Genomic DNA, 26956 nt, shown 5'->3' on the forward strand with positions numbered 1-26956 from the left:
TTACAGAATGAGGGATATTTTTCAAAAGGCAGCTGTCTTATTTTCAATTTTCAATTTTATATACTGTACAATTGTGGAAGAAGTACTCAGATCCTCAGATAAAAATATCACAATGTAAAAACACATTTACCAGTACAGAGTATTCTCTTCATAATGTACCTAAAAAATAAAAATATGCAAAATGTTACATTATTAAATATACTATATCCTTGGATTGTTATACAACTAATGATTATTTGAATTTTCATTTTAGCGATCTGCTAACATTTTCTGGGCTTTCTTGTCCGACCAACTGTCCAAAACCAAAAGAATTTTTTTTAAAAACAGCATTTTTGGCATTTTTGCTAAAAAATCTACTTCAAATGAATACATCAATATCGATATTATTACTCATACTCATAGTTCATACTATTTGTTTGTAAAATTTAAATCTGTACACTAATTAGTATTTTCAGGCAAGTTCTGTTGTTAAAACGAGCCTCTTTTTCCCCATGATTTCTAAGTGGGTTTATGGACGTTTATTTACGATGGATATGGTGCTAAGAGTACCTTAAAGGTACCTTGTGAAGTTTCCTTGTACAAACAAAAGTTATGTTTACATTCAGTGTTGCTCACCAAAATGCATTGTGTGTATCTTTGAGGTCTAATAAACATGATGAATGCATTTCCTTCCTCATAAAACACTTTTTCTTAAAAGTTTGAGAAGAGGCTCGCCGGAGGAGCTATGAGCGAGGATACACCGGTGTGTCTTTTGCAGAAGTCTTTTTGGCTCGTGTTGTACACAAGAGGCGTGACACACAGCTGGAATATACAAACCATGGTGAGAGCAGGACTCCACAAGTGATCCTTTTGTATTAACAAGTTGTATTAATGACTTAAGTTGAAACTTTCTGCCCTTCACCGTTTGTTAGCTGTTCTGACCGCATTCCTTAATGACATTTCACGTTGATATTATTTATGTTTTTATCGGCTACACCCAATTCAGCTGCTGTAATCGTGACGTGATGTTTACAAGTGCAAACTTTCCGGCATCCACCCGTCCCTTTCACCAAACTCTACTGTGCCTCCCAAGCCTCTCAGTTTGAAAACCTCTAGTCTAATAAATGTATAGGAGTAGAAGTGTTTCTTATGGAAATAACAAGTGAAGTAGAAGTACCTCAAAACTGTACAATACTTGAATAAATGTGCCTAGTTACTTTTCACCACTGTAGATCGATAGATAGATAGATGGATTGATTGTGCTCACGTGCATGAATATCTATACTGTATATTTGATATGGAAACTAAATCCATAAGAGATGTGCCATTGTGTAAATGTGTCAAATTAGTGAATGTGTTACACGTTAAAGGAAGAATAATCACTTCATTATTCCGTCTGTCACACCTTTCAGATTTCTGATTTGTGTACGGCGTCATTTACCATCTTCATAATGTGGTGTGATGAACGTGAAAATGTAAAATCACGGCAGCGTGCGCTGTAAGCCTCCTGTAAAACCAGGAGCGGTGCTGCATTGTCGGAGCAAGAGCGTTTTGCATATTAAAGTCGTAACACATTTCTTTGCGAGCAGCCATAAATCTTTTTTACTGTAAGAGAGGGGACCCGGTGTGGCTTAAGAGCAGCCTGAACAGTCAGGGAGAGCTTAATAGTACCGTGGTTATTGGACTTTTGCTTGGGATTACTCCCTATGGTGAAGCTCTCCAAGGTGTGACGCTAGAGAGAGGGCTGCTCTAAATTATTCAACAGTAGAAATGAGATTAATTGATTATTGAGCTTAAGATCAATGATAATCAGTAGTCCTGTGTGTAATTCTGGATCTTAGGTCTTTGTCTTGATCTCTGTCCCTGGAGAAATCTCTTAAATTGGTCCTCATCTGTTTTGTTAATCCTTGGTTTTTACTCGCCTGGTCTTGGACAGGCATCCCAATAACATGTTGAATAGGCTGCAGAGCTTTCAGAGTCTGCCACTTACCTCAGACTGTTACTCCCTCTGTTTTTTGTGATTTCACTGGTTTGTTTGGGGGGTTTTTTGAGTCATAAAATTGGCTCACTTTTACCAAACCTATTCAGACTCTTGCTCATCTCGTCTGACCTTCCACCATTTGTTGCTCTGCTTTTTCTGCCAAATAAATCTTCATCTTTATGGCTATTGTGCACCAAGACAGTGTTGTTGCTGTGGCTGACGAGTAAAATATGGTACTAACACTGCCAGGGTTGATGCTTTGATTCTCTTTAAGGGCAAAGACTGTAAGATGTTATGAAGTAAAGCCTATTTTTTATGTTGTTGACTAAAATTGGTTAAGATAAACCTCTCAACCTGCATGAGGCTTTCATTTCCAAGACACTTTATACTCACTTTGAATAATACATAAATCACACACCTCTCTTTTAGCAAAACAAATGCTGTTTACTCTGAAGTGTGTTAAGTTCTTGGCTCGGGTCACAGATAATGATGGGATTCTTTAATCAAGGCTGTTTGTCAGTGCTTTGATAAGCAAAGCTAATAGGCTTATAAACCATGAAGTCTAGGTTCCTTTTTTATCAAGATGATGTTCTATGAACTGCAGAAAACTGTGTCATGAATGACTTGTGAAACTCAACTTTACCAACTTTAAGTGGATAACATTTCCAACTGGTATATACAGTACAATAGTTTGCCTTCAGGTCTCAATTAGAGCTGCAACTAATAATTATTTTCATTTTTAATTAATCTGTCAAATTTTATTTTTCAAAAATCAATGAATCATTTAGTCCATGTTAGAAACTAGTAAAAAATGCCCTTCACCTTTTCCTAAAGCCCACAGGGATGTCTTTGCAATTGCAATCCAAAACCCAAGAAATTCAACTGACCATGATATAAAAGAGAGAAAAGCAGAAAAACTTCACTGTAGTGAAGCTGGAACCAGTGAATTTTGGCATTTTTAGCTACGTCATGGTTCTAGTTGACCACTTAAATATCTCGACCACTATCAGATGGACTGCCATGAAATTTGTTTCATACATTCATGGCCCCCCCAGGATGATGTGTAACTTTGATGATACATTGACTTTCATCTAGCGCCAAGATCAGGGCAAAATTTTAATACTTTGGTTTATGACCAAATACCCAATAACTAATGACCTTCCCATCAGCCTCATCTGTCCTTTGTGTTTAGTGCTAATTAGGAAATGATAGCATTTTCAGTGTGAGCTGTTAACATCAATTAGCAAAATTGTTGTTGATTTGTTTTTGGTCAATTTATTCATTTTAGCAATTGTTTGAATTCAGGAGTCTATGGTTCAGTTATTGGTGCAGTGGCAAATCGGCTTTTCAATGGAAAAAAACGTTCCAAAGAAATAATTGATGAATAAAGGGTCTATTTTCCTTTTTGGTGTCTGTCTGTGTGTGTGTGTGTGTGTGTGTGTGTTAGTTTTAGTTAGACTTATTTGTCCACTCAGGTTAGTTGTTTAATATAGTCTATAGATGTTTCAGAATTCGTAACTTGAACGTAAGATGAACTGGAGCTGTAATTCTTTTTCTCTTTGGTTATCAGACAGTGTGGCCCACTAAAATGCAATCATGTCAGACTCCAATACAGTATCTGGTGCTTTTTAAGCCACTTTATTGTGAAAGGCAAGAATAGAAATAACAATATTACATACAACAGTACTAAAAATGCACACTGACTTGGGAATTGGATGCATATTGTTCATTGCAATTGAACCCAGATAAGCCCTAAAATCAATGTTATTATTGAGCATTACAGTCAAAGAAATGGAAAATGAAAAACCAAACAATGCCAATATTTAACCAGTATGAGGTGCTTCATATTCAGTTCAAAATCCTAATGAGACAAGGGATCCAGAACATGATCTAACTTGAATTAAGGGAACGAAAGAGACGGTGAAGGTGGTTATAGGGGGGAATAATCAAAGGGGGGAATGTTATGGAAATAGATGTGTTAAAATGTTCATGTACTTCTACAGTTTGGTGTAGCAGACGAGGCTTTTTAAAATTCCTTTTGTTATTGTTGTTACAGCTTTTTCTTTTCTCTCAGTCAATTAAAATTTCGAACCTGCCATTCTGCTACAATCAACCCCCAAAAAAATGGCATGGTTGGGTTGTTGACAGGTGACAGGTGGGTTGACAGGTGGCCTATTTCCATGACACCACAGCACATACTCATTACCAGCCCACCAGTCACCCATGTGGGAGAGTGCATATGTGACGTTTGGTACATACAGAGACTGTTTGGTTGCTGTGAGTCTGACACTTGCTCTCCTTATGATTGGTTAGAATATTGTTCATGTAGGAGTCTTTTTTCTTTTTTTTTTTTTGGAGACTAAAATATCAAAATACAGGCTGTTTATTGCATTTTAGATACCAGACCGTATATTGAAGGTTCCTTCTATTCTACAGAAAAACCTGAAATGGATTTAGATTTTTTGCCTTGCTAATGGTGAACATGGTAAACATTATACCTGCTAAACATCAGCATGTTAGCACTTCTGTACAGCCTCACTGAGCTGCTAGCATGGCGGTAGACTTTTAGTCTTGTTACTTTACATTTGTACTCAATTTAACTGTTGAGTTTTTGTGTAGTTGGTCCTCCTGCCTGAAACAACAGGTAACCTTTTTAAAAAGAAAAAAAAATCATTAATTTGGGTTTTACTGGCGAGATTAAGTGTCCCAGGGTGGTCTGAATGTTGTTTCAGAGGCTTTCTCACCCAGACAATAAGAGAATTGAGGGCAGATACTGAATACTGAAAATACACACAAAACATGAGCTATATAACTAAAAATACTGAAATTAGTTGAACCCAAGTAGGAATTTGCTGTTCCACTCATTGTACATTTCTGAGGATTAACACATCAGCTAAATGCCCTGAAATGTAACAGAAAATATGCTTAGCGTGTATGGCACACTTTGATTCACTGCTGAGCTCTAGTTGACTAATCTGGCTTTGTCTTTTAAAATGAGAAACAAGGTTATATAATCAGTTTTAAATATCTGCCCAGTTGTTTCAAATGAAACGGGAGAGAAATTCGCTTTGAAGTTTTAGCCGGAGTGTGACTGAGACAGAGAAATTATCTGTGGGCGGTAATTGTGTGAAACAACTATCAGTGAAGCCAGACTGCTTTTGACTTTTGCCTCACTTTTGAGGCATTCGAGTGCAATAAGTTGAACTCAATTAAACGAATAAATGGAAACGATATTACAACAACATACACACATTGTTTTTCTCATCTGGTAAAAATATCTTCTTTTTCTTGGGGCTGTAGAAAATTAGGAATGTAATATTTTTTATTATGTAAAATATTTTCAAAGAATTTCAGACTTTGGATCTTTTCATCAAAGGTAATAGGGCACCTGGCAGTGGTCTATTTTAGGGATGAGCACAGAGTTAATTATGATTTATTATCAAAGCTATATGCAGCACTGTAATGAATTTAATCTAACACTAAATGGCTCTGATTTATGAATTATAACAAGGGTTTAATGCCATCTGAGAGGTAGGTAAGACATCATTGTGCATTTATTTTTCCCACATAGATGAAGAAATGTTGCTTGTAAAACAAACAGCTCAGACACATTCTCCTTAGACCAAAAAAAGAAAACAGATTAAGATGTAAGTGTGTTGTCTCCTCAAAGTCTTTGCCTCAGACTCACTGGGGTGCTGCGAAATTAATGAGAGAAAACTGCTGGGGTGGTGGTAGGCATAAAAGCATCAGATGCCTTCTTCTGCACTGAGAGAATTATTAAAGTGCTGGTTGCCAGGCGGAGATGAGGAGATCAGTGGAAACCCCTCGCCGTGAGCTCCGTGCATGTAAAGAGAGGGGAAGGATCACTGTGAGGATGCAGGAGGGAGGCCGAGAGGGGGAAAAATATGTTATTTTTTGGGCTTTTGCCATTTAGCACCATCTGGTCGGTCATTTGAGTGTTTGTGTGTTTTTTTAGTAAATGCGACAGGGGACAAATGTTGCGAGCGTGGAGCAAGTTAGGATGATGGATGTTCTCCACATGCAGAGTGTCAGTGAACACAGCAGCCTGGATCATGCTAACAGCACAGAGACTCTGCAGGGAAGTATGTGTCAAAAAACGAGATGCAGCAGCTCTCCACCTTGTCCTGAATATCTTACTGTATCTTTTTATTCTCTGTTTTCTCCTCTATAGTGTTCATAAAATTAGACTAGCATAAATAAATCAAAGCACCATTAACTTTGAAACATTAGCTGCTATGAGAGTAGACAAACAGGAGTCCTGAGTATGAGGTAAGAGGTTTTATGGGAGAAATTTAAAAAACAATCACACAAACAACATCGGTTGTGTCATTATGGCCATCATCATATCAGAATCAGTCATCTCAAATGTAAACTGATTTTGATAATTATATTAATGTGTCACATGGAATTAGAAAATGAATATGTTGTAATGTACAATATTGACATTTTTATTATGATCATAATATTAGATTAGGTTTTCATATCATTATTCCAAATAATGTTCAAACTAATATGCACATTCATTTCAGTCAATACTGAAACTCCATTAAATCCCAACCTAAGCAGAAATAGCTGATGAAGGAAGTGCACAATAAAAGCAACTCATAAATGGATTAGTACATGATACGATTATGTAGGAACGTTCAGGCAGCCCAACTCGAGTACAACGCTACACTCACATACTCCTCTCAGTGCATCATATAACCAAGGCACCCTTTTAATCATGGCGGGGTACTCTTTTGCTGCACACCTGCTGCCACACTGCTCACCTGAAGCCACGCTGTTGTTTGCTGCTACTGTTGCTGTTCATGTAGCATTTCAAAAGGCCCACCTCCACCCCAGCATCCACCTGTAGGCTGTGTACCTTATCGCCGCTCCCCACTCCCTGCTGTGCTAAGCTTGATGTTTCCTTGTGGGCAACGACGAGGTCAGAGCCTAGATGCCAAACATTAACGCTCTACATATTATACTTTCTCATACAATCTATTCTACGTGACAACAACTATCTGTACAGTTGTGTTAATCTCATCCATGGATGTAGCATGGTAGCTAGCTAGCAATGTGAAATGACGTTGCTAAACAAATGTGTGTGGCGATTCAGAGGTCTGGAACCAGGCAAGATTTAGGCTGCATGCAACTTAAAAAGTTCCTCACTGCAAACATTTTAATGAATTATTTAGCATTTCATGATCACATAGATGCTACCAAACATTAATGGGGTCCAAGCTCAGTTTTAAATGCTGTTTTTTTGCACTGGATTAAATAATGCAAACATTAAAGACACATGAAACACCTTCAGAAGATGACAGGCAGGTAATTTTATCAGAAACGTCAGACAAACGTTAAGAAGAAAAAAGACTTAGCAGAATCTGGACTTTGGCCAGAGTCAATACCTTAGCCATTATAGATCTGCTGCTTTTTACTTCTGCAGCATTTCCTGGGGTTAATGAGGCATATTTTACTGTTGCATATCCATTTTTGGCTGATATTACAGTTGTATTTCACCCTAAAATATCAGCCATAGGCCACCACCCTAAAAGGTTTGTTTTTAAAAGCTGATTATCATGGCATATCATGCCAACACAAAAAGGCAGATATTGTACTCCACAAGCTAAGTGAGATCTCACATTTGAAAAGGCTGAGTAGTGATGACAATGTAGCTGAATAGATGTATCATCAGCATCAGCATGCTTTGATGCTCTAACATTTTTCTGGGACACTTCAGGGAAGGTTAGGAAAAAATTTCTACTCGACTGTGGTATTTTCATTGTATCATGGTTTTGTCAGAGTCCTCGGCCCTCTCCCTCCTGGTCTCCATCACCAATAAATTGGAGCACAATTTGACTCCGGTGGCAGCAAACTCACTGCACCCACGATTAGCTATTCAGTCGGTACTTTACAAAATCCTCTGTGCAAAATGTCAGAGCAGTGTCACGACTGTTGAATGTTTGTTGGGACGTCAGCCTCCACACGGGGAGTTCAGAGCCTCTCTGTCCCTTTTTTACAGCCCTCTGTCCTCCGTCCTCTCACTCCGCTCATAATGACATCTGCTTTAGGAGGACAACAAGGCCATTAACTCGGGGGAGAGGGGAACACAGGGAACACAGGGAACAGAGGGTCAGAACAGAGTGAGAGGGATGAACAGAGTGAGAGGGAAAGAAGAAGAGAGTTGAAAGGGTCAGAGAGAGAAATTGTGGATAGAGGTGATAAAAACACAGAGGAGCAGAGATCGAGTGTGAACAGGAAAGAAGGAAAAAAGGTTCATTGGGGAGAGAGAGAGAGAGAGAATTTGAAAACAGCTAAGAATATTGAACCAGAAACAAAGAGATCCCCAAGGGACTAAAATCCAATATCATCAGGCCCTAAAGGACTACAGTACAAAGGACTAATCCCCAAGAAAAGAGAGTTACATATCAGAAGACAAAATAGAGAATGCAATTCAACATTTCATCTCTTGGGATTTTTTTTTTTTTAATAAAGGCAATATGAGATAAACTGAGGGAAAGCGAACAATTCACAATGTAGCATGGCGGGTTGGAGGAGTGATTTCAATATTCTGAATAAAAATGTTGAAATGATTGTCCATTAACTTAAGAAAAGAAAGAAAATACATTAACAGAAATAAAGAACTGCAGGTCCTCTAGGCTGTAAAATCCTGTGGAGCTGACTGAAAGTTTTCTAAAAACTGTTCATCCTCGTTCTGGATTTCGGCTGTTTCCAGAAGATCCTGGCCTTCCTTACTGACCAGTGTCTTGAGCCAAAACCAAAAAGATGTTTTACTAAAACATGAAACACACCACATTTACATCCATGTATCTTCATTACAAACTACCCCAAACTTGCATATGTGTGGCACAATGAGCTTCTTAATATAAACATATTCAACAGGCTTAGGGATACAGTATGTACAATGGAAACTGAATTCTTTAAATTGGACAAGGACTGGGACAGGTCTGCATTTTGACACTAACATAAATAAAAAAGTAATCTCTATGCTGATGATCTGGTTTTGTTGCTTTCCTGAAAGCAGAGCTTTTTCCTATGTCAATAAATCACATGAAAAGACCAAAACAAATACTTTCCGACTTCCCTACGTTGTTGCATATTGGTTTCTACTGAAGACGTAAATCTTAGTAAACAGGTCACAAATATTTAGTGTCATTTTTTTAAAAAAGGCTCAGCAGTAGAACAGGCACTCTAGTTTTAAGAAAACGTTACTCAGGAGTAAATAGAGCATTTGTCTGGGACTATTTTCAACCGCGGATTAATACACAGCTGGTGGTCTAGTGAGTGTTTATGGCAGCAGGACAGTGTATGTAGGACTGACTCCAAATAAACAGTACAGTGTTCATTGTAATGAAGAAACATGTCACAAGTGCAACAGTGTGGCTCACTGATGTGTTTTTAATAGATTTTGGATAACAATGGAGCTCTATGGCACAGAGGATAAAGACACATCAGGCTATACTATATCTATCTTGACTACAGACAGTACTTGTTAGTAGGATCAATTCATTGTTGGTTTTGGTCTTTTCAATGTATTTGTGGACAATAAGAAAAATATAGAATATGGCCAGTCTTATCTTTTAAAGTCAATGAGCAGTACAGTTACAAATGGGCACTGACAGTTTTATAGTGTTCCAGAGGAAACTTGATCCCAGGAAGATGGATATACTGTATGTATCTTTACTGTGAGAAACACCAGACTTGTTTTATTATGAGGTTGACAGAGTTTTAATGCACCAATAGATACAGTGGACTTTGTAAAAAGAAAATGAGAACTTTGTATACAGTATCATGTAAATTTGGGCAAACAACTGCCCCTGCAATAATTTGGCTACAAACATAATTAATTTAACACTCAGTTGTAACAGTTAATTTTCTTCTTTTCTGTGACTTCTTGGTTCATTAGTGTAGCTTCTTTGTTTGTTTAGTCTGATTTCATTAGTTCAAGGACTCGCACTTGTGTTGATTAGGACATTGTTTGCATCTTTTGAACTCTGTACATGCGTGATCAGCTGGTAGGTGCTCAATCCTTCACTTTAAGTCTGCGAATGTTTTTGTATAATAACGCCTGTGTTCATGGAAAAGAAACTTAAAATTTTTTATGCTGTATTTCCTGCTCTTGCTGTGACATAACTACAGGTGGAGGTAGAAAGTATGTTGTGATGGTAGTAGAATTTCTCCTTTTCGGTTGTTTAATGCCTCAGTTTACATTAAACCACTTAAAACCATCATCTGTTTCTGTGAAGTGGATGAATTTTGGTTCTGCTTTACATGATTACACTCTGTGGAAGAAAGTGACTGATTAAATTATTCAAGAATGTAGATAACACACTCTCTGAATGTAAAAAGTAAAACTATAGTCCGTTAAGTTGCACTAAAAGTATTTCAAAATTACCCCAAAGTGTTGCATGTGGAGCAGAAGCAAATTCAAACAAAGGCCAGTTAAATTTTAGTCCAGTTCTTGGATTTCACTTACAGGTTATTTCACCAGAAACTAAACTGGATTCTGTTGTGTGCAAAGACCTTCCTAATTATGTTGAAGTTGACCCAGTGGAACAGTCTGAGCTTCACCAAACTAACAGCAAAACCAGTCGACCTCAGAGCCACAAACCTGCTTCATTCAGGAAAACATTTAAAATACAATGAAAAGATAAGTACACTACTAAAATAAGGAGAGAAAAATTAACTGTACAAGTATCTTGTGTGCTGTTTTTTCCTCCCTCAGAAATCAGAACAAAATACCTCAATAAAAAAACAGCATTTGAATTTACAATCATGAACTTGAGATTAAAAGAAGCAACTATTGTATGGAGACAAACCAATACCACACGAATATTTTTACAGTAAGCAGAAATATATTTCCTGTGCTGGACTCAATACCTTAATAGTGAAATGTTATCAAAGCTTTAAAAAATAATTCAAGGATTCATGACCCTGCCAGAAAATGAGAAGAAGAAAGTACTGCAGTTTGTCCCTTGCTATGAGACAGGAAAGAAGAGAAATAATCTTTTCACGCACATTAGCTGCCTCAATGTTAGATGAAAATAAGTGTAACTTCACAACACCTACAGTAAGATGTCTCACCTGAATTACATTCCTACAATCCTGTGTCTAAAACATAGCATTATACTTTCTCTCCCTGGTTTGCTCATTTCTGATTTGTTTGTCCTAATAATTACAGTTGAACAATTGTATTACAAGACACTAAAACCCCACACTATGCTTATGCTAAAGTCAGAATGCTAACATTATTATGTTATGATGTTAAGCATTAATAATGTTCACCATCTTCAGCAAGTAAGTAAACATTTGCTAATTAGCGCTAAACACTAAGTACAGCTGAGGCTTATGAGAATGTCATTAGTTTTTCACATTTTCACCTGATGATGGTGGTAGATGAAAGGTTAAAGCATCACCAATGATCCCGAGGGGACCATGAATGTCTGCACTAATCCTCCAATAGTTGTCAAGATATTTCACTCCAAACCAAAAATGTCAACCTCATGGTGGCGCTAGAGGAAAAGTCAGGGGATAACCAAAGTCAGTAGGATTCATCCTCTGGGGACCATAAATGTCTGCACAAAACTTCATGGCAATCCATCCAATAGTTGTTGATATATTTCAGTCTGGACCAAAGTCTTGACCGACTTTGCCACAGAGCAACACTGCTCCCATGGTTAAACATATACATACATACAGTATAGACAACATACATGTGTATTCGATTAACATGTCATCCCAATAAAATAGGTTAAAACTAAAGAGGGAGTTCATAGTTTCAAGTCAGAGAGTCATTGGAGGGAAAGAAAAAGACAAAAGCAGCTGAAAAAGGAATTACCAGCGAGTTTCTTTCTGACCTGACATCATCCAAAAAAAAAAAAAAAGAGGGAGCTTCTCTGCATCAACAGGCGTCTTTTCTTCAAGGGCTAACTAACGTCCTCTTCCTGGTTATTAATAGCACTGCATACTGTTACAAAAGTAAACAAAACTAGCCTTGAAGAAAGCAAATTGTCTTTTTCATAATGCAGGTTGTGGAGGTCACCCCCGATGCTTCATATTGCCTCCCGGCAGAATTAAGAAACGCCTCAGCAAGCCCACACGGCTGCATTGCTCATTCCCATCATTAAAATAAATTGCTGTGCTCTGTGGTCTGTGTAAAAGAAAAATGTTACGAAAAAGCCCTGTTTTCACCCTGCGGCTCTGCTCGGGATTTTGTCACTGTGCTGTCCCAGGGGCTCCTCAGCTGCTTCAGAGACTCAGGAGAGACACGGTATGTTGTTCCTCTACACAGAACTCGCCCATGGGCAAACGCAACGACTTGTCTTGCGGCCTATTGTTGTATGAAATAATCAATTAATGACAAACAGTCATTTGCATCAGGCTACATCCTGCCGGGAGAAGAGAATCACATATTTTGATGATGAAAGCGGGGGACAGAGGCAATGGAGGCGAGTCTGCTGTTCATGTTTCTGGAGCTTGGATCCGTTTCATAACAGTACATCTGGTGAATAAGCCCTTCTTTAAAATAGCATTGTGTTTGAGTGCGATGGTTAGATGGCAATTGTGAAACCCCGACAATATACAACTGAAGCTCTGCTCGAGTGGTAATTTCTTTGAGGACTAGAAGAGAGAAAAAGATATTAAGAGAGAAATAAACAGTTGATATAATGCCCACCCTCCTCTTCTGAGAGGAAGGAGAGTTGGTTTGGTCTGATGAAATACTTCAGACACAATCTGTAGAGAGCAACTGGATAAAGGATGGATGTGTGGGAGGGCCAGGGTCTCTGCACTTCAAGCACATACTGACCTGGCTGAAAAGAACAGAAGGTACTGTACTGATTGTGCTCTTTAGCACAGTATTGATAATATAACTTTATTTATATAGCACTTTCAAAAGCTATGTTAAAAACGTGCTCTGCAGTCAGCAATCAGACGTTAAAAAGACGTTACAAATCATTGTACTGTACTGCTCCAAAAAATAACAGGTAACAGTTAGAAATTGATTGAGGTTAAAGGAACAGAGTAATCATCATTTTGGTGATTTGCAAGTCAAAAGCTGTCTCGATGTCTCGGTTAAAACAAGTCTAAAATTTGGTTGAAAAGGGAGGGTTTTATTTTATTTTTTTTAGAAATCTAGGCTACATGTAACCATAGACTCATCAGCTTTTAAATGACTGTTTAACTGTGAAGAAGATCCCAAATACATTTCAATCAGTAGAAATGAAAGAAAGGGTTTAAGGATTTGATATATTGAGATATCTTTTTCTTATGCTGCCTTGAGACTTCCTGGTTAAATGAAAGTTAGTTAGTTAACATAGTGTGCACACTAAGAGATACCGTATGTGAGAAGTCTTTGGTGATTACACCCCATTGTGACATGAAACCTAGACATCTAAAAAAAATTCTACCAAATGTAGTCTCTCTAAAGCTCACTAATTAATATGTTATAAGTTATAAGCAGGAAGTCACCTGGCTAAGAAATAGTATGGCGCATAACTCCGCGTAAAACCACAAATGATCGGTTTTACACTTTGGTTTTTGTGTGAATTAAACAAACAAGATACGTGTTGATTAGTAAACTTTAAAGGTGCTGGTAGGCAGATTTTGTCACTGTTGGACACAGCCAGGCTAGCTGTTTCCCCGTTTCCAATCTTCATGCTAAGCTAAGCTAACCGGCTGTTGGCAGTAGCTTCATATTTAGAGTACAGACACAAGAGTTATATCAGTCTTCTCATCAAATGCTTGGCAAGAAAGTAAATGAATGTATTTCCCAAAATATTAAACTATTCCTTTATAGTCATGATTTATGGCCTGCCAAAAGCTTCTGAACTTACAACTAATATTGTATTATAAGTAGCTTTTGTATGACATAACTGTTTTTACAGTCAAAATTATTTCCTTCTCACAATAGAGTTAAGTTATATTCCACTAAGTGTTTATGACAGGTGTCATATCACATTTGTGCAGCTGCACGGTTCGTATAAAGCACGGTTCAACTAAACCGGTCGTCAGTGCGGATTTTCTCGCACACATGGACAGCTCCCCTGCTGTGAATGTCAAGTGCGAGTTATTGAACAGAGTCGGAGGTAGAGGAGTCTCTTGCTGATCCTGGGCAGTTCTCCACCGCTCCTTAGCCTCTGGCGCTCGGCAGGTAAAGCACAATAAGCTCCAGCTCAGTCAAACTTGGGGGATTATTTACTTAGATCCTGCTCAGAGTGTCTGACTTCATTTCTCAAACACCCTTCATTTCCCAGTGCCAGTAGCGCTAGAGTTTCCTAGCATGTCAGTCCCAATCACTCCCGCCTCACTTGTCTCAGGTTTGTGTTGAACCGAGGAAGAAAGGGAAGGATTTAACTTAGCTTTTTACATGTTTTCTCATTTTTGTCTCTCTTTTTTATTACGTTTCATTTTTCTAGAAAGCCATGGCATAGGGGACTAAAAGAGACTCGGTAAAAAGCCATGCAGCGTCAAGCCAGACCTCATGACACCTTCATTTGCCATCTTTGAGTAAAAGGCTGTTTTTCTACTTTAACAAAACAAGCAAATTGCATTCTCTCTGTCCTCTGGCTCTGGATGTTATTTGTCGCCTGCCAAAGCAACTTCACACCGTACCTTATCTCTCTTTTAAATTGGCCACACAATAACAGCATCCTTTCTGCAAAGTTCTCCCATTATAATTGTCATAGGTAAACACACTGCCTATAGACCTTGAATTCATCGCACTGTCTGAGTCTCCACTCCCAGACATCGGCTTTGAAATGTTAGTTATCAGGTCAGCAGATCCCACCCCTTTATTTATTCCAGCAAGCTTTTTTGCTCCAGGACATTAAGCGACTGGGGATGTGGTGTATATGTGTGTGTGAATAGAGTATGTGTGCCTACTGCTGGAGTGGCAAATGGCTAATGAATAATGCAGGGTAATAGTGATGTGTTGACAGCTCTGACGGTTGAGAGCTGCCGAGCTGTGTATCAGTGATAATGTGCCATTTCCCTTCTGTGTTCCTCCTCTCCCTTATTACAACAAATTGCATTTTTCGTAATTTCACCTCCCCACAACCCCAGTGTCTGTGTAAGAGAGAGTCTGTTGGGCCACCAAAACTAAAAGCCACACTACATTTTGCACTTGGGGCCTTAAACACATTTTACAATAAGGTTGTCTGAAACTCTTAAGTTTGGTTTAGCTTGGTGATTGGTTTCTAAGTTAATTTCAGCTTGTTTCTGCCATTTATGCTCATTGAGTTTGACTTTGATGTGGTAGCAAAGGATAGTGGTGTATTTGGAGTCTGCCCTCACATTTAATTATCCGATAAAATAATAATTCTAAACCAGAAGACAAACAAATTTGAGTCTTCCTACTCCTCTATAGCCAAACAGGACCATAGCTACTACTAAGGATACTGAGATTGTGTCATCAGTATTTTTGTCTCTAAATTTGGGGGGTTTAGTCCCCTGAATGGCAGTTTAAATACTGTGAGTTTTTAAGGGTCCTTAAAGGTCTTTAAATGGCTATTACAGGACAAGACAAGAGTCTACAACCACACTAGTGGCATCAGCATGCTAACATACTCACAGTGACAATGCTAACATACTGATGTTTAGCAGGTACAATGTTAACCATATTCACCATCATAATTTAGCATCTTATTTGCTAATTAGCACCAAACACAAAGTACAGCTGAGGCTGATGTAAATATCATTAGTTTTGCAGGTATTTGGTCAAAAAAAAATGTTTACCTGACGCAGTAGATGAAAAGTCAAGGAGTCACCAAATTTATTACACACACATTCATGCCCCTCTCAGGATAAATTGTATCAAAGTTCATGGCAATCCATCTAATAGTTGTCAAGATATTTCATTCAAAATCACAAATGTCAACCTCATGGTGGTGCTAGAAGACAAGTCAGGGGATCACCAAAGTAGGATTCAGCCTTTGGGCACCATGAACACCTGTACAAAGTTTTATGGCAATTCATCCAATAGTTGTTAAGATATTTCAGGACCAAAGGGATTTCCATCCCTAGAGCCATGCCACTAGCGTGACTAAAAATCCAAATTAATAGAATATGTATGACTGTTTTTGTTATCTGGTCACCATGATCTACACTGAGTGGGGTGGGGGAGTATCGGGGGCCACTTGGACTCATATTTTCTTAAATCCTGGCTATGGCACTGTAACCAAACACTGATTCAGCCAGGATCTAGCTCATGAAATGCTTTCAGTTACTGTAATAATCACACTGTCAACTAGGTCTTGACATGTGCATGACACATTTTACTTGTTAATGTGTAGCAACAGAGGTTAATTTGGAATAAGCAGAAGAAAAACAGCTGCACTGACAATGATAAGAGCACCACCTACAGAAACTCAAACTTCATCAACTTGAGCACCAACAACACAGACGGCAAGAGTATCATTCACATTATTTGACTGATATGTAAAGAGTGCAGGTACTTACTGAACACCGAAGATAGAGATGCATTTCATGAGGAAAGCAGCAAAAAGCAGCAGCGGTAAGCAAGGCGGTCATGTGGCTAGAGAGACAGTCCATTATCAGAAAGTTCATAGGTTCAATCCCCACAACAGATTTGTCTCTCAGCAGCGTCGTGTCATGTCGAACTGTCCTTGAACAAGATGCCGCAGCCTCCACCTGCTCTACCAGCAGCACTGATAACCATGAAATGTAAAAATGTGTAATCTACACTGTGCAAATGTTTCTCCCGTGTTAGAATTTGACCCCCTTGCATTTAATGATGCATGTGTTTGCATAATATTTTTCAGCGACTCTGGAATATATTGAAGGAGGTCACTGCAAGCTAAAGAATGCTTGGTAACTAGACTACGGCCTTTTTATAATAAAACTAAACATTGTTGGCATTAAAACTGTTGGTGGAACCACTTGGTGTAATTTGATACTGTAACACTGAAGGTTTAAACTGAAAACGAGGTATGAGTCTTGTATCCATTTTTGATGGCCTCATGGGGTTGCTATAATGGTTTTATTGGGTTTTAAAGATTGTTATTGTGTAATTTTATGTGTTTATATGTCTGTCTTGGTTTTTAACATCTTGGTACCATGTTTGAATCATCCCATCTTATGGAATCAATGTGTTTTGTAGAGCCATAAATGAATCCAACATATTGAAAGGTAAAAATGTATATCTTTATTAGGTTATAACTTCCACACTGTCAGTTTGACTCAGAACCTGCTTCACATGTGGCATCCTTACAAATTACAATCACTGGCCTTATGAGGTCCTTTTTTTAAAGGTCGAAATTTTAAACTCAAATGCAACATCTTAGACACATCTCTGTAATGCAAATCCATCTCATCCACCAACCAACGTCTTTTCCATCAACGTGCTGGGTAACGAGAAATGTAGGAGAGATGTTTCTCAGTGACGTGAAGAATAGTTCACATGGAGCAGGCTGGACAATGACGTCAATTGTTTGTGAAATGAACCTCTAGTTATCATTCAGACCTGCATCAGTCGTATGCAGGCTGCTTTCACAGCTCAACAATATGATGGAAAGTAGTTTTACAGTTAATTATTTCTGATTCACAACAAAATGAAATATGTTTACCACACACAACTCTGGATATTAAATATTTTTAATGAGCTGATTTCAAGCTGTTGGAGAGCTTTTGTGCAGGTTTTTATCAGTGACATGGTCCCCCCAGTCTTTCGCTTTGTGATTTAATTTGCCAGCAGTGCTCAGGTTAATGTGAGTTTAACTGCTTGGTGACCTCTGGATCACAACTGAACTTTACAATATACAATAACCTGTTTAGCTATGATAAAGGTTCATGGCTATAAGTAGATCAGCTACAGCCTAGAATATCCTCCTGCTTTCCTGTACAGGTACATTATTTAAGTGCTCTATAAATAAAGTTTTATTATTTAGAACAGTGGTTCCCAACTTAGGGGTCACAGAATAAATCTAAGGGCTCAAGAGATGATTAACAGGATAGGACAGCAGAGAAAACATTTTTCTGCTGCACCAAATTAGGCTTATTTTTTAAGACTTTCTTCTTGTCTTTGCTCTTTAGTCATACTAGCAGCATTGGCTCCATGGATGGTGCTCGGTCAGTCTGTTGATCTACCACTTTGGTCCAGACTGAAATATCTCAACAACTATGGGATGGATTTCCATGAAATTTTGTGCAGACATTCATGGTTCCCAAATGATAAATCCTAATGACTTTTCCTCTACCACCACCATGAGGTTTACATTTTAGTTTTTTAGTGAAATGTCTTGATAACTATTTTATGGATTTCCATGATTTTTTTATACAAACATTCACGTCCCCCTCTGGATGTATTGTAATAACGTTGGTGATCCTCTGACCTTTCATCTAGCGCCACCATCAGGTCAAATTTTTAATATGTCCGATACTTTAGTTCATGACCAAATACCTGCAAAACTAATACTCTTTTCAGAAGCCTCAGTTGTACTGTGTTCAATGCTAATTATCAGATGTTAGTATGCTAACACACAAAACTAAGATGGTGAACATGGTCAACATTATACCTGCTAAACATCAGCATGTTAGCATCGTCATTGTGAGCATGTTAGCTTGCTGGCATTAGCATTTAGCTCAAAGACTAACCTCACAGGCTGTAGACTCTTAATTCTGATTTTCTGTGAATTACTGAATAATTTTACCACTGAAAATTATTAATTTGTTATTTGGTTGAACTGGTCACATGAATCAGGTGATGAGGGGGAACAAGTAGACGTTTCTTCCATTTGTAAGCCCAAACTGTTGGGAATCACTGATTTAGAACATTCTGATCCAGAGTTTGTGTTGACTGCTGTCCAAGGTGCTGATCCTGCAACAGCCAGGGAGGCAGGAGCTGTCCAAGGTGCTTCAACAATAATCGGCAGGGTTCCTGCTGATAACTCTGACAGGATGAATCATGGCTAACAGGAGTTGCTGTTCCAAACATCCATGTTATTTTAGGAACTATGCCAGTAAATTCTGCTGTTTTTTTTTCTTCTTTAGTTTGCTGTTTCTGGGCACCACTTTCGTATTTTCATCTTGGGCCTGTCTTATGGAGGACATATGGAAATGTGGAGGACAGAGTCATGGAAATGGTTATAAAGCACTCTAACTGGTATCTAATGGCACAATAAAAATAGGAATTAATACAATTAATTTTACACGTAAATAAATTAATCCATTAATAATGGTGAAAGAAAAGAAAAGGTAAAATCAGAAAGGAATTCCAATTTCCTGATTAAAGTGGAAATAGATAACCTTTTTGCTTTAACTTATCATTATTAAATATTGATTGCACAGTGTAATGGCTATAGAATAATGACATCATCCACATTTAGATTGGTTCCCTATAAGCCTAGCTTTCACTATGCTATTCTATCTGCCACCGGGCACGATTTGTCCGTGAACAATTAAGGCTCAATTTACAGCACAAACCTCTTTCTATTGTCTTATTGCTATATGATAAATGTGGAATATTACACAGGTAAATCTGATGACACACTATTTATATCTGCGTACGTTATGTGTTATGTCTTTTGATTTCGAGAGGGCTTTTCTTCCCGTTAGCTACGGTAGCTAACCCACTAACCTTAAGCAATAAGGTTACTCAAACTATGTTATTGCTATGCAATGCACATCTTTATAATAGTTATTGCCTGTTCCCAAATTCAATATAAAACTATGACAATTTCAATTTACCTCTTCAGTGAACATGCTTCTTTCTTCTCTCTTATTTCCAAAGTGGTGTTGATAATTTCTTCACGGAGCTAGGCTCTGAGGAAAATGGAAAGTGACAGTGTCTGTTTCCACTTTTATTTTTTAAAAACTGTATTTTAAAATTAATTTAGAAATTGTATTTGGGTATTTTTAATTGATATATTTATTGATTGATTTATGTTGTTTTTTATAAATATTATTTAACCTATTTATTGGTGGATTTATATATTAATATGTAAAGTCTTTTTATTTCCCATTTAAATATCAAATAATGAAATAACTAATAGTTTAATCAATTTATCGGTGGATTAGTTTATTCATATGTAATTATTTTTATTACTATTACTGTATTTATTGTCCAGTTAGATATCAATGAATAGAATACTTTATAACCATTTACATGACACCTGTAGTCCTCCATAATCTCTATGCTGATACTGTATCACACTGTGGTAATGCCGCCATTTTTTTCTCTCCTCATTATCAGTGTCATGCTGTGCACTCTATTTAATTTATACAAGGTCTAAGGCTCCTTGTGGTATTTTGCATTGCTGAAAGGCAGGGGGCCGTCTAGGAGTGCGGGGCCACCTGCTTTGCGGGGGCTGCCACAAAGCAGGACCCACTTCAGACGTTACTAGTCAGATTTCGACAAAACATCAAGTGAGGATGCATCTCAACAGTGTGTTCTGTGTTTGAAAATGATCAAAGCTTACATTTTTTAACGATAGGTCATAACTGATACACCGCTAGTCTGATGCTGATGAAAGGATTATGCATGTTGTTATTTATTGGCCCATGGGGTTCCTGCATCATTCACAGGGGCAGACATGCAGTTGGCTTGTTGTGGTGAGCTGTTCAACAACCCAAGTGTGTTTCATTTCTCAGCCTTTGAACCGTTTTTTATATACTGAAGTGTGAATTTTAAAACCTCTTTATTAATGTAAACAATAAAATGAGAGAAATGACTGAAACTTACAGTATGACAAACATGGATCTACACCTGAGGGCTGCCATGCTGTGCTGTAGATGCATTTACATTTACATTTGCATTTTCAATCCCGAGCTGATGCTCTTATCCAGAGCAACCTACAATTGGAACAGCTGTTAGAATAATTTTAATTTTCAAATCACCTGCATTAAAAGCACACAAGAGCAAAGAGTACAAAGGTCAGAGAAACGGTGTCCTGGAAACTCTATAGATGTTTTTATTTTAATGCAAATGAATATTACACTTAAAGAGCTGTCTTTGTTTGTTTGCAGGATCCAGTCCGGCTCCTACCTCAGCACCGGCTGGTTCACGCTCATCCTCGCCATGGACATGTGCAAAGAGATCCGTATCTACGGCATGATAAATGACACCTACTGCAAGTAAGACACCAACTATCAACCCCCCTCCCCATATTGGGATGAAAAATGCACACATTCCTACAAAACTTTGCAAACTACATTCACATTCACAGCAGTGCCGGCCAATCGCAGCCTCCCATAACTGTGGAACTTCCCGTTTGGAATACATTTTCAATGCCTCAGTTTGGATTTAATAGCTGAATTTCTATGCTGAAATCCATATTGGGTTCTCTGTGCTGTGAATACCATTATGTTTTCCTGCCTAGAATACCCAGCAGGCTACAGAGTCTCTGTTGTTGCGGGTGACTGGGCTGCAGCACCCAATTCCTCCCCTACTTAAACTTTTATTTGTATATCGGCCTGTCGTCTTCTCTGTGACTCTTGGGTGAGTGATTGTTGTCTGCCTGCGAGGCCATAGGAGGGATGACAAACAAGATGCTGATGCTCCGGGCATGGCTGCTCAGTCTCAAGTCATCTCAGCCTTGATGGGCTCACCTTCTCTCTCCCTACGCCTCCTCTACCCTCTCGCAGATCAACCTGAGCCCTCTCTATCCCCCGAATCAAACACTTTTACCTAATGCGCTGTGAAAATCCTGCCTTTTATCCTCTCCATGTTCCCCATGCACAGCGGGAGTTGAAATATAAACAGCCCCAGACACATGGCAGAGAGGAGTGATAATTCAACCAGCACGGAGGATTTTATGATTCAGTGAGGCAGTTAAGGGGTGGTGTTCTCTCCCTGCCTGTCTCTCACTTATGTCCTTCCATCCTGCGTGAGACGGGAGGATATTGTGTTGAGTTTCTGAATGGACAATTTAGTGTCACACAAAGTACTGTTGGCAGCTGACTGCTCCAGAACAACAAGAAGAAGTGATGTTTTGTGTGAGGATGTTCGAAGCTTTAGTCAGAATTGACCTCAGCAGTTGTGTTGTAATGGAGCCTCAACAGGTGCTGCAGAGAGAGTGAAATTGAATTTATTTGTTAACGCTGGTGAGCACCACTGTGTGACACAGAGAGAGGAGAGGCAGTGATTGGGATGTGTATTATTGTAAGCTGCCAGACAGCCATAGTCGCTTTTTCACTGTGGACCCACTGGCTGGATGTTGTGATGGCTGTTTCTCTTCTGTCTGTGTTCATTCTCCCAATGAAATTGTTACGCAAGTCATCCGCTCATAAAGCTGTAACTCACTATTAGAAACTAACTGCAGAGTGCACAATGTATTCAGCTGCTCCATGCTTACTTCTGTTTTTATTGATTCCTTGTTCTTTTTAATGGTTTGAAGATGCAAACTGTAAACAGAGTCACTCATCATGAAATTCCTACTATGCATTACTCAGTTTTTTGGATGTTTTCAGATTTACTTTGGCTCAGAATAGAAATTATTCTTGTCATGATGTTTTACAAATAAATGCATTTTAGTTAAGAGTATTTATTGAATAGATTTGGCCACCAAGAGCAGCTCCTGTTTTTTCAAATGAGGGTTAACCTGCTGAGTGGAATTTTGCCTGGAGCAGCATCCGTACAAAACCGCTGTCCTGAAGGCTTTTCACTTTAATAGTTTAATAATTTAGTTTGCTTATTATTTCAAGGTTTTTGAAAATGCATTGGCTCAAAATTTAGTCTCACAAGCAAAATCATATTGAAACAATATACTATTATATCTAATATATATTATTTGTCTATACACAAAAAATGTGAATTCCAGTAATAGAAGCACTTGAAACTGATATTGCACAATCAGAGCAAAAGCAATTTTCAGGATATACAGTATGTGAATGACAAACATCTGTGTTACTTTACAACACAACATATGTAGTCACATAAAATTACTGTACTACTTGGGTAATGTTTTAACTTGGGCTGGGTTAAATTCATTATTACATATTGATATTACAATATGGCAAATTAATGCAAAAACAACTCATATGTATGTGGGTATGTATGTATGTGTATATATATATATATATATATGTGTGTATGTATGTATATGTATATATGTGTGTGTAAATATATATATATATGTGTGTGTATGTGTGTGTGTATATATATGTATGTGTGTGTATATGTGTATATATATGTGTGTGTGTATATATATACATACACATTTTAAAATGCCTCCACTATGAAACACTGCAGGAAACTACCTGGCCAAAATGTCAGAATAAAATAGTTGTCACATGGGAACATACACAGTTTATAAGTAATTACAAAATAGGACCTGAAATAAATTAAATGATGTCCTGGTTTTTAATATACTGGGTGAAGTTATATCTCTCTCTCTCTTTCTTTCTTTCTTTCCTCTCCCCTTTAGGACGGAGGGTTACAGAAAGGTTCCCTACCATTACTACGAGGCGGGCAGCCGGGACGAGTGTGCTGAGTATCTGCTCCATGAGAGCGCCCCCTACGGCGGGCACCGCTTCATCACGGAGAAGTCTGTGTTCGCCAAGTGGGCCAAAACTCATGCCATCAAATTCTTCGACCCACCTTGGCAGCTGTCGTGACCCTGGCTGAACCAACATGGAAATACTACACCATTATCATCATCATCATCATCATCATCTGGGGACCAGCTGAATCTCGACACTGACAGAAAGCGTGTTCCCTAATGTGTGCAAGCATCCATTTTTGGCACAAATTCAACTCTATATCCATTTTTTTTAAAAAAGGTTGGTTGAGGGTTGCTTGTCAAGTTCTGGATGGTTAATATCCAGGAAGTGCTTGGTTTTTTTGGTCACTCAATCAGACAGACTTCCATCTAAGGTTCGACCAACCCGGACAGCAAAAAACGTATCTCCTGCTCCTCGGAAATTAAGTATTTTTCTCCTGAATTTGAGAGCTGAAGAAAATGCACAGCACTCCGCTCTTCACTGACTAATCGATCCATTCGCTGCTCTGTGAGTGTAGCAAAGGGTGGCTCGAAGACTAACTTTTTTAAAAAGGAAAAAACAACACGAAGAAGAAACAACCATCCCTCAACTTGCAGTGACCTCAGCGGCTCACATGTCTGCAGGCACTGTACATCAAAAAGGCTGAATTTAAATTTTTTTCAGGACTATAGCTGAAGAAGAGCTCAGCTGCTGCAGAGACGAGTCACGTTGCCATGGACGTCTGACAAGCTCGCCTACTCTGTTTCCTCTGCGTCTCTCTTCTTCTGTCAGGCTGTAATTAATCTATAATGAGTATCATTCATGCCTTCATCTCTGACTGAGGGAGTATTGAAGGCAGGTTTCAATTTACTCTGTTTCGTCTAAGGAAGCTCCAACAAACAAGATCTTTAAAACTTACTTTAAAAATAAAACACAAGTGAGCAAATTTCAGTCAAACAAAGTCAAACCAGATGTTTAGACGTGAATGAGCTCTTTTTTATCATTATGCTTGGTTGTTATATTGTGTGCTAAGTCACACAACTTACAGATGTCACCTTGTTTCTTTTGTAATGCTGTGAAATTTAATTTTAAGAGACATATTTTGGCGTTGGCTTGATGTCTGGATGGGTTGCTAATTTATTCTGCAGAGATAAGTTCCTAACTCTCTTTAACATTGTGCCATTGACAATGTGAGCATCACAGCACATAGAGCAATGTGCAATTAGAAACTCCATCCTTACGGAAGGAATTACATCATTTGTGACCCCGCAGAGGGAGAGATTTATGTGTGCAGTGAAACCATTTGAAGTTAATTGTATTCTATTATCATTTTGTGCCTGCAATATACTCTGCAGTTCATTGTATAGAGACGCAGAGGAAGATTCTCTGTCTCTCTCTCTCATATTCTCATCAAGCTTTGTGCCTCTTTGTGTAAAGTATCACTGTGTGAACACATTTTCCCATTTGTCTTTGAACGCAGCGTACGCGTCTCCTGGTTCGGGCCATTACATTTGAATGCATCTGTCTGTTCCAGGACAGTGAAGAATAATCAGTGAAGTGCTGAGGTGTGTAGGTTGGCTGGTAGCTGTGGAGGGCTGAGACACCCTGGCTGTGTCTGTGAACCCCCTCCCCCGGCTGTGATTAGTGTCCCGGTCAGAGTCGCGGCCCAGAGGAGAGGACTGGAAGGATTCAAAGATTTCTAATTTAGGCGACTTGATGCACAAGGTCCCTGACGACTGTCATGTACTGCAGCTGAGCTTCACAATCTCACTCCTACTGCTGAGTACTGTTTGCTGTCACACTCAATTTTGGGCTATTTCGCAGTAAGCGTTGATTTGGTGATTTACAGGTCAAAAGACATATACTGTAGGTTAAAACTGGCAGGTTTTTGGATGTCTTGGCAGGGCCGTAGCTACCATTGGGGACTCTGAGGTCATGTTCTTTATAAGCAAAATACAGTATTTTTAATAATAATAATGATAACAACAGATTTATATAGCGCGTTTCAAGGGAGGATGCTTTACACAATAAGGGGGAGATAATGTAAAGATAATGTTAAAGACCATTGGCCTTAGTGAGTAGGTGAAGTTTGAGGAGGTTTCAGACTAAGTATGTTTGAATTTGACTATTTTTAGGCCAATAAACAAATATATAAATAAAGATTTCAGCATTTATCCCCCAGAATGGCAGTTCATGGCAGTGTGGAGAAGGCTTTGTAATAGGATTTAGTTCTTCATGTTGGGAAGTGAAATTTACAGAAATTATAATTGAGCAGTTCAATTTCAATTCAAGATACTTTATTCATCCCTCAAGGGGCAATTCAAGGCAAGTGAGCGTGCAAACAGAAGAACACATAGACAATTCATTTACTCACATCAATGTCAAAATACAATTTTTTTTTCTAAATTTAATTTGAGGATCAACCCCTTGAGATGCACCATCTCGTTTTCAATGGGGTCCTCAGGCACAAGACATGGCAGTTAACGAACATTAAGCAAAAAATTTAAGTAAGTAAATATGTAAACAATAATAATAATGATGATAAGAAATTAAACAATCCAATGACATAAAAGATGAATAAAAAAAATAAGAACTGCTAACAGAGGAAAAATGCTTATTGAAAACATTCAAGATAATGGCAGGGTCATAGACAAGCAGTAGAGCTTTTACTGGGACTGAAGATACTTTTCATCTAGTTCCAAAACTGTTTAAGGTTCTGAAAATCTTGAGAAAGACTATTTCTGTAATAGTTGGACATAGCATTCCTAGTTTTTGTTTTACAGAAATGTCTTAAATGTTTGTATGCTTCCCAATCAGCTGGATCCCTAGTTGTTCGATATTTTACCCAGGCCATATCCCTAAGTTTAAACAGACTTATCAGATCTGAATTAATCCTTGGTAAGTGTCTACCTTTAACTTTGATAGTCTTCCACGGTGCATGTTTATCAATGACTTTGATAAATTCACTTAAAAGAAAATTCCATGCGTCTTCAACATAAGGTATCAGCTGAAACCTAAAGTGATCAATATTTACGTTTTCATACTGTCCCAGACTTATGTATCTTGGAGGAAGATGGGGGATTTTAATCTTCCAAACAGAAAAAGACAGAATGATCACTAAAACAATCAGAAAGCACCCCTGATTTACTAATCCTATCTGGGTGAGAAACAAATACCAAATCTAGCAGAGATGATGATGTTTCAGTCACTCTAGTAGGTTTAGTAATAAGTTGAGTTAAATTGATGCTATCAAATAAATTTTTAACATTTATAGAGGAACGATCAAACCAATTTACATTAAAGCCAATTGTAGACAATATACATTTGGTAGGTGCAGATGGAGGTCTATAGAGATTTCCGAAACAAATGTTTATTATGATGAAAACATATCTTAACAAAAAGACACTCAAAGTACTCAACTTGAGGAATTCGAGCTGTGACACCAATCTAGAAGAGACATATGTTGTCACACCTCCTCCTCTGAATCTGCTCTAAACAACAGATAGTCCTCAATTTGTATTTCCTCATCAGAAA

General features: G+C 38.2%; 1 protein-coding gene across 1 annotated transcript in view; it reads left to right on the forward strand.

Annotated features, from left to right (window-relative positions):
• st6galnac3 (ST6 (alpha-N-acetyl-neuraminyl-2,3-beta-galactosyl-1,3)-N-acetylgalactosaminide alpha-2,6-sialyltransferase 3) overlaps positions 1 to 24017 on the forward strand; it is a 71124-nt gene extending 47107 nt beyond the window's left edge. The window contains exons 4-5 of the mRNA XM_044219357.1: positions 20969 to 21076; positions 23368 to 24017. Of these exons, the coding sequence (XP_044075292.1) occupies positions 20969 to 21076; positions 23368 to 23557 (298 nt within the window). The 3' untranslated portion in view covers positions 23558 to 24017. The remainder of the gene's footprint in view (positions 1 to 20968; positions 21077 to 23367) is intronic.
• Positions 24018 to 26956: the final 2939 nt, after the last annotated feature.

This window comes from Siniperca chuatsi, linkage group LG13 (assembly GCF_020085105.1).
Source record: "Siniperca chuatsi isolate FFG_IHB_CAS linkage group LG13, ASM2008510v1, whole genome shotgun sequence".
Lineage (NCBI taxonomy): Eukaryota > Metazoa > Chordata > Actinopteri > Centrarchiformes > Sinipercidae > Siniperca > Siniperca chuatsi.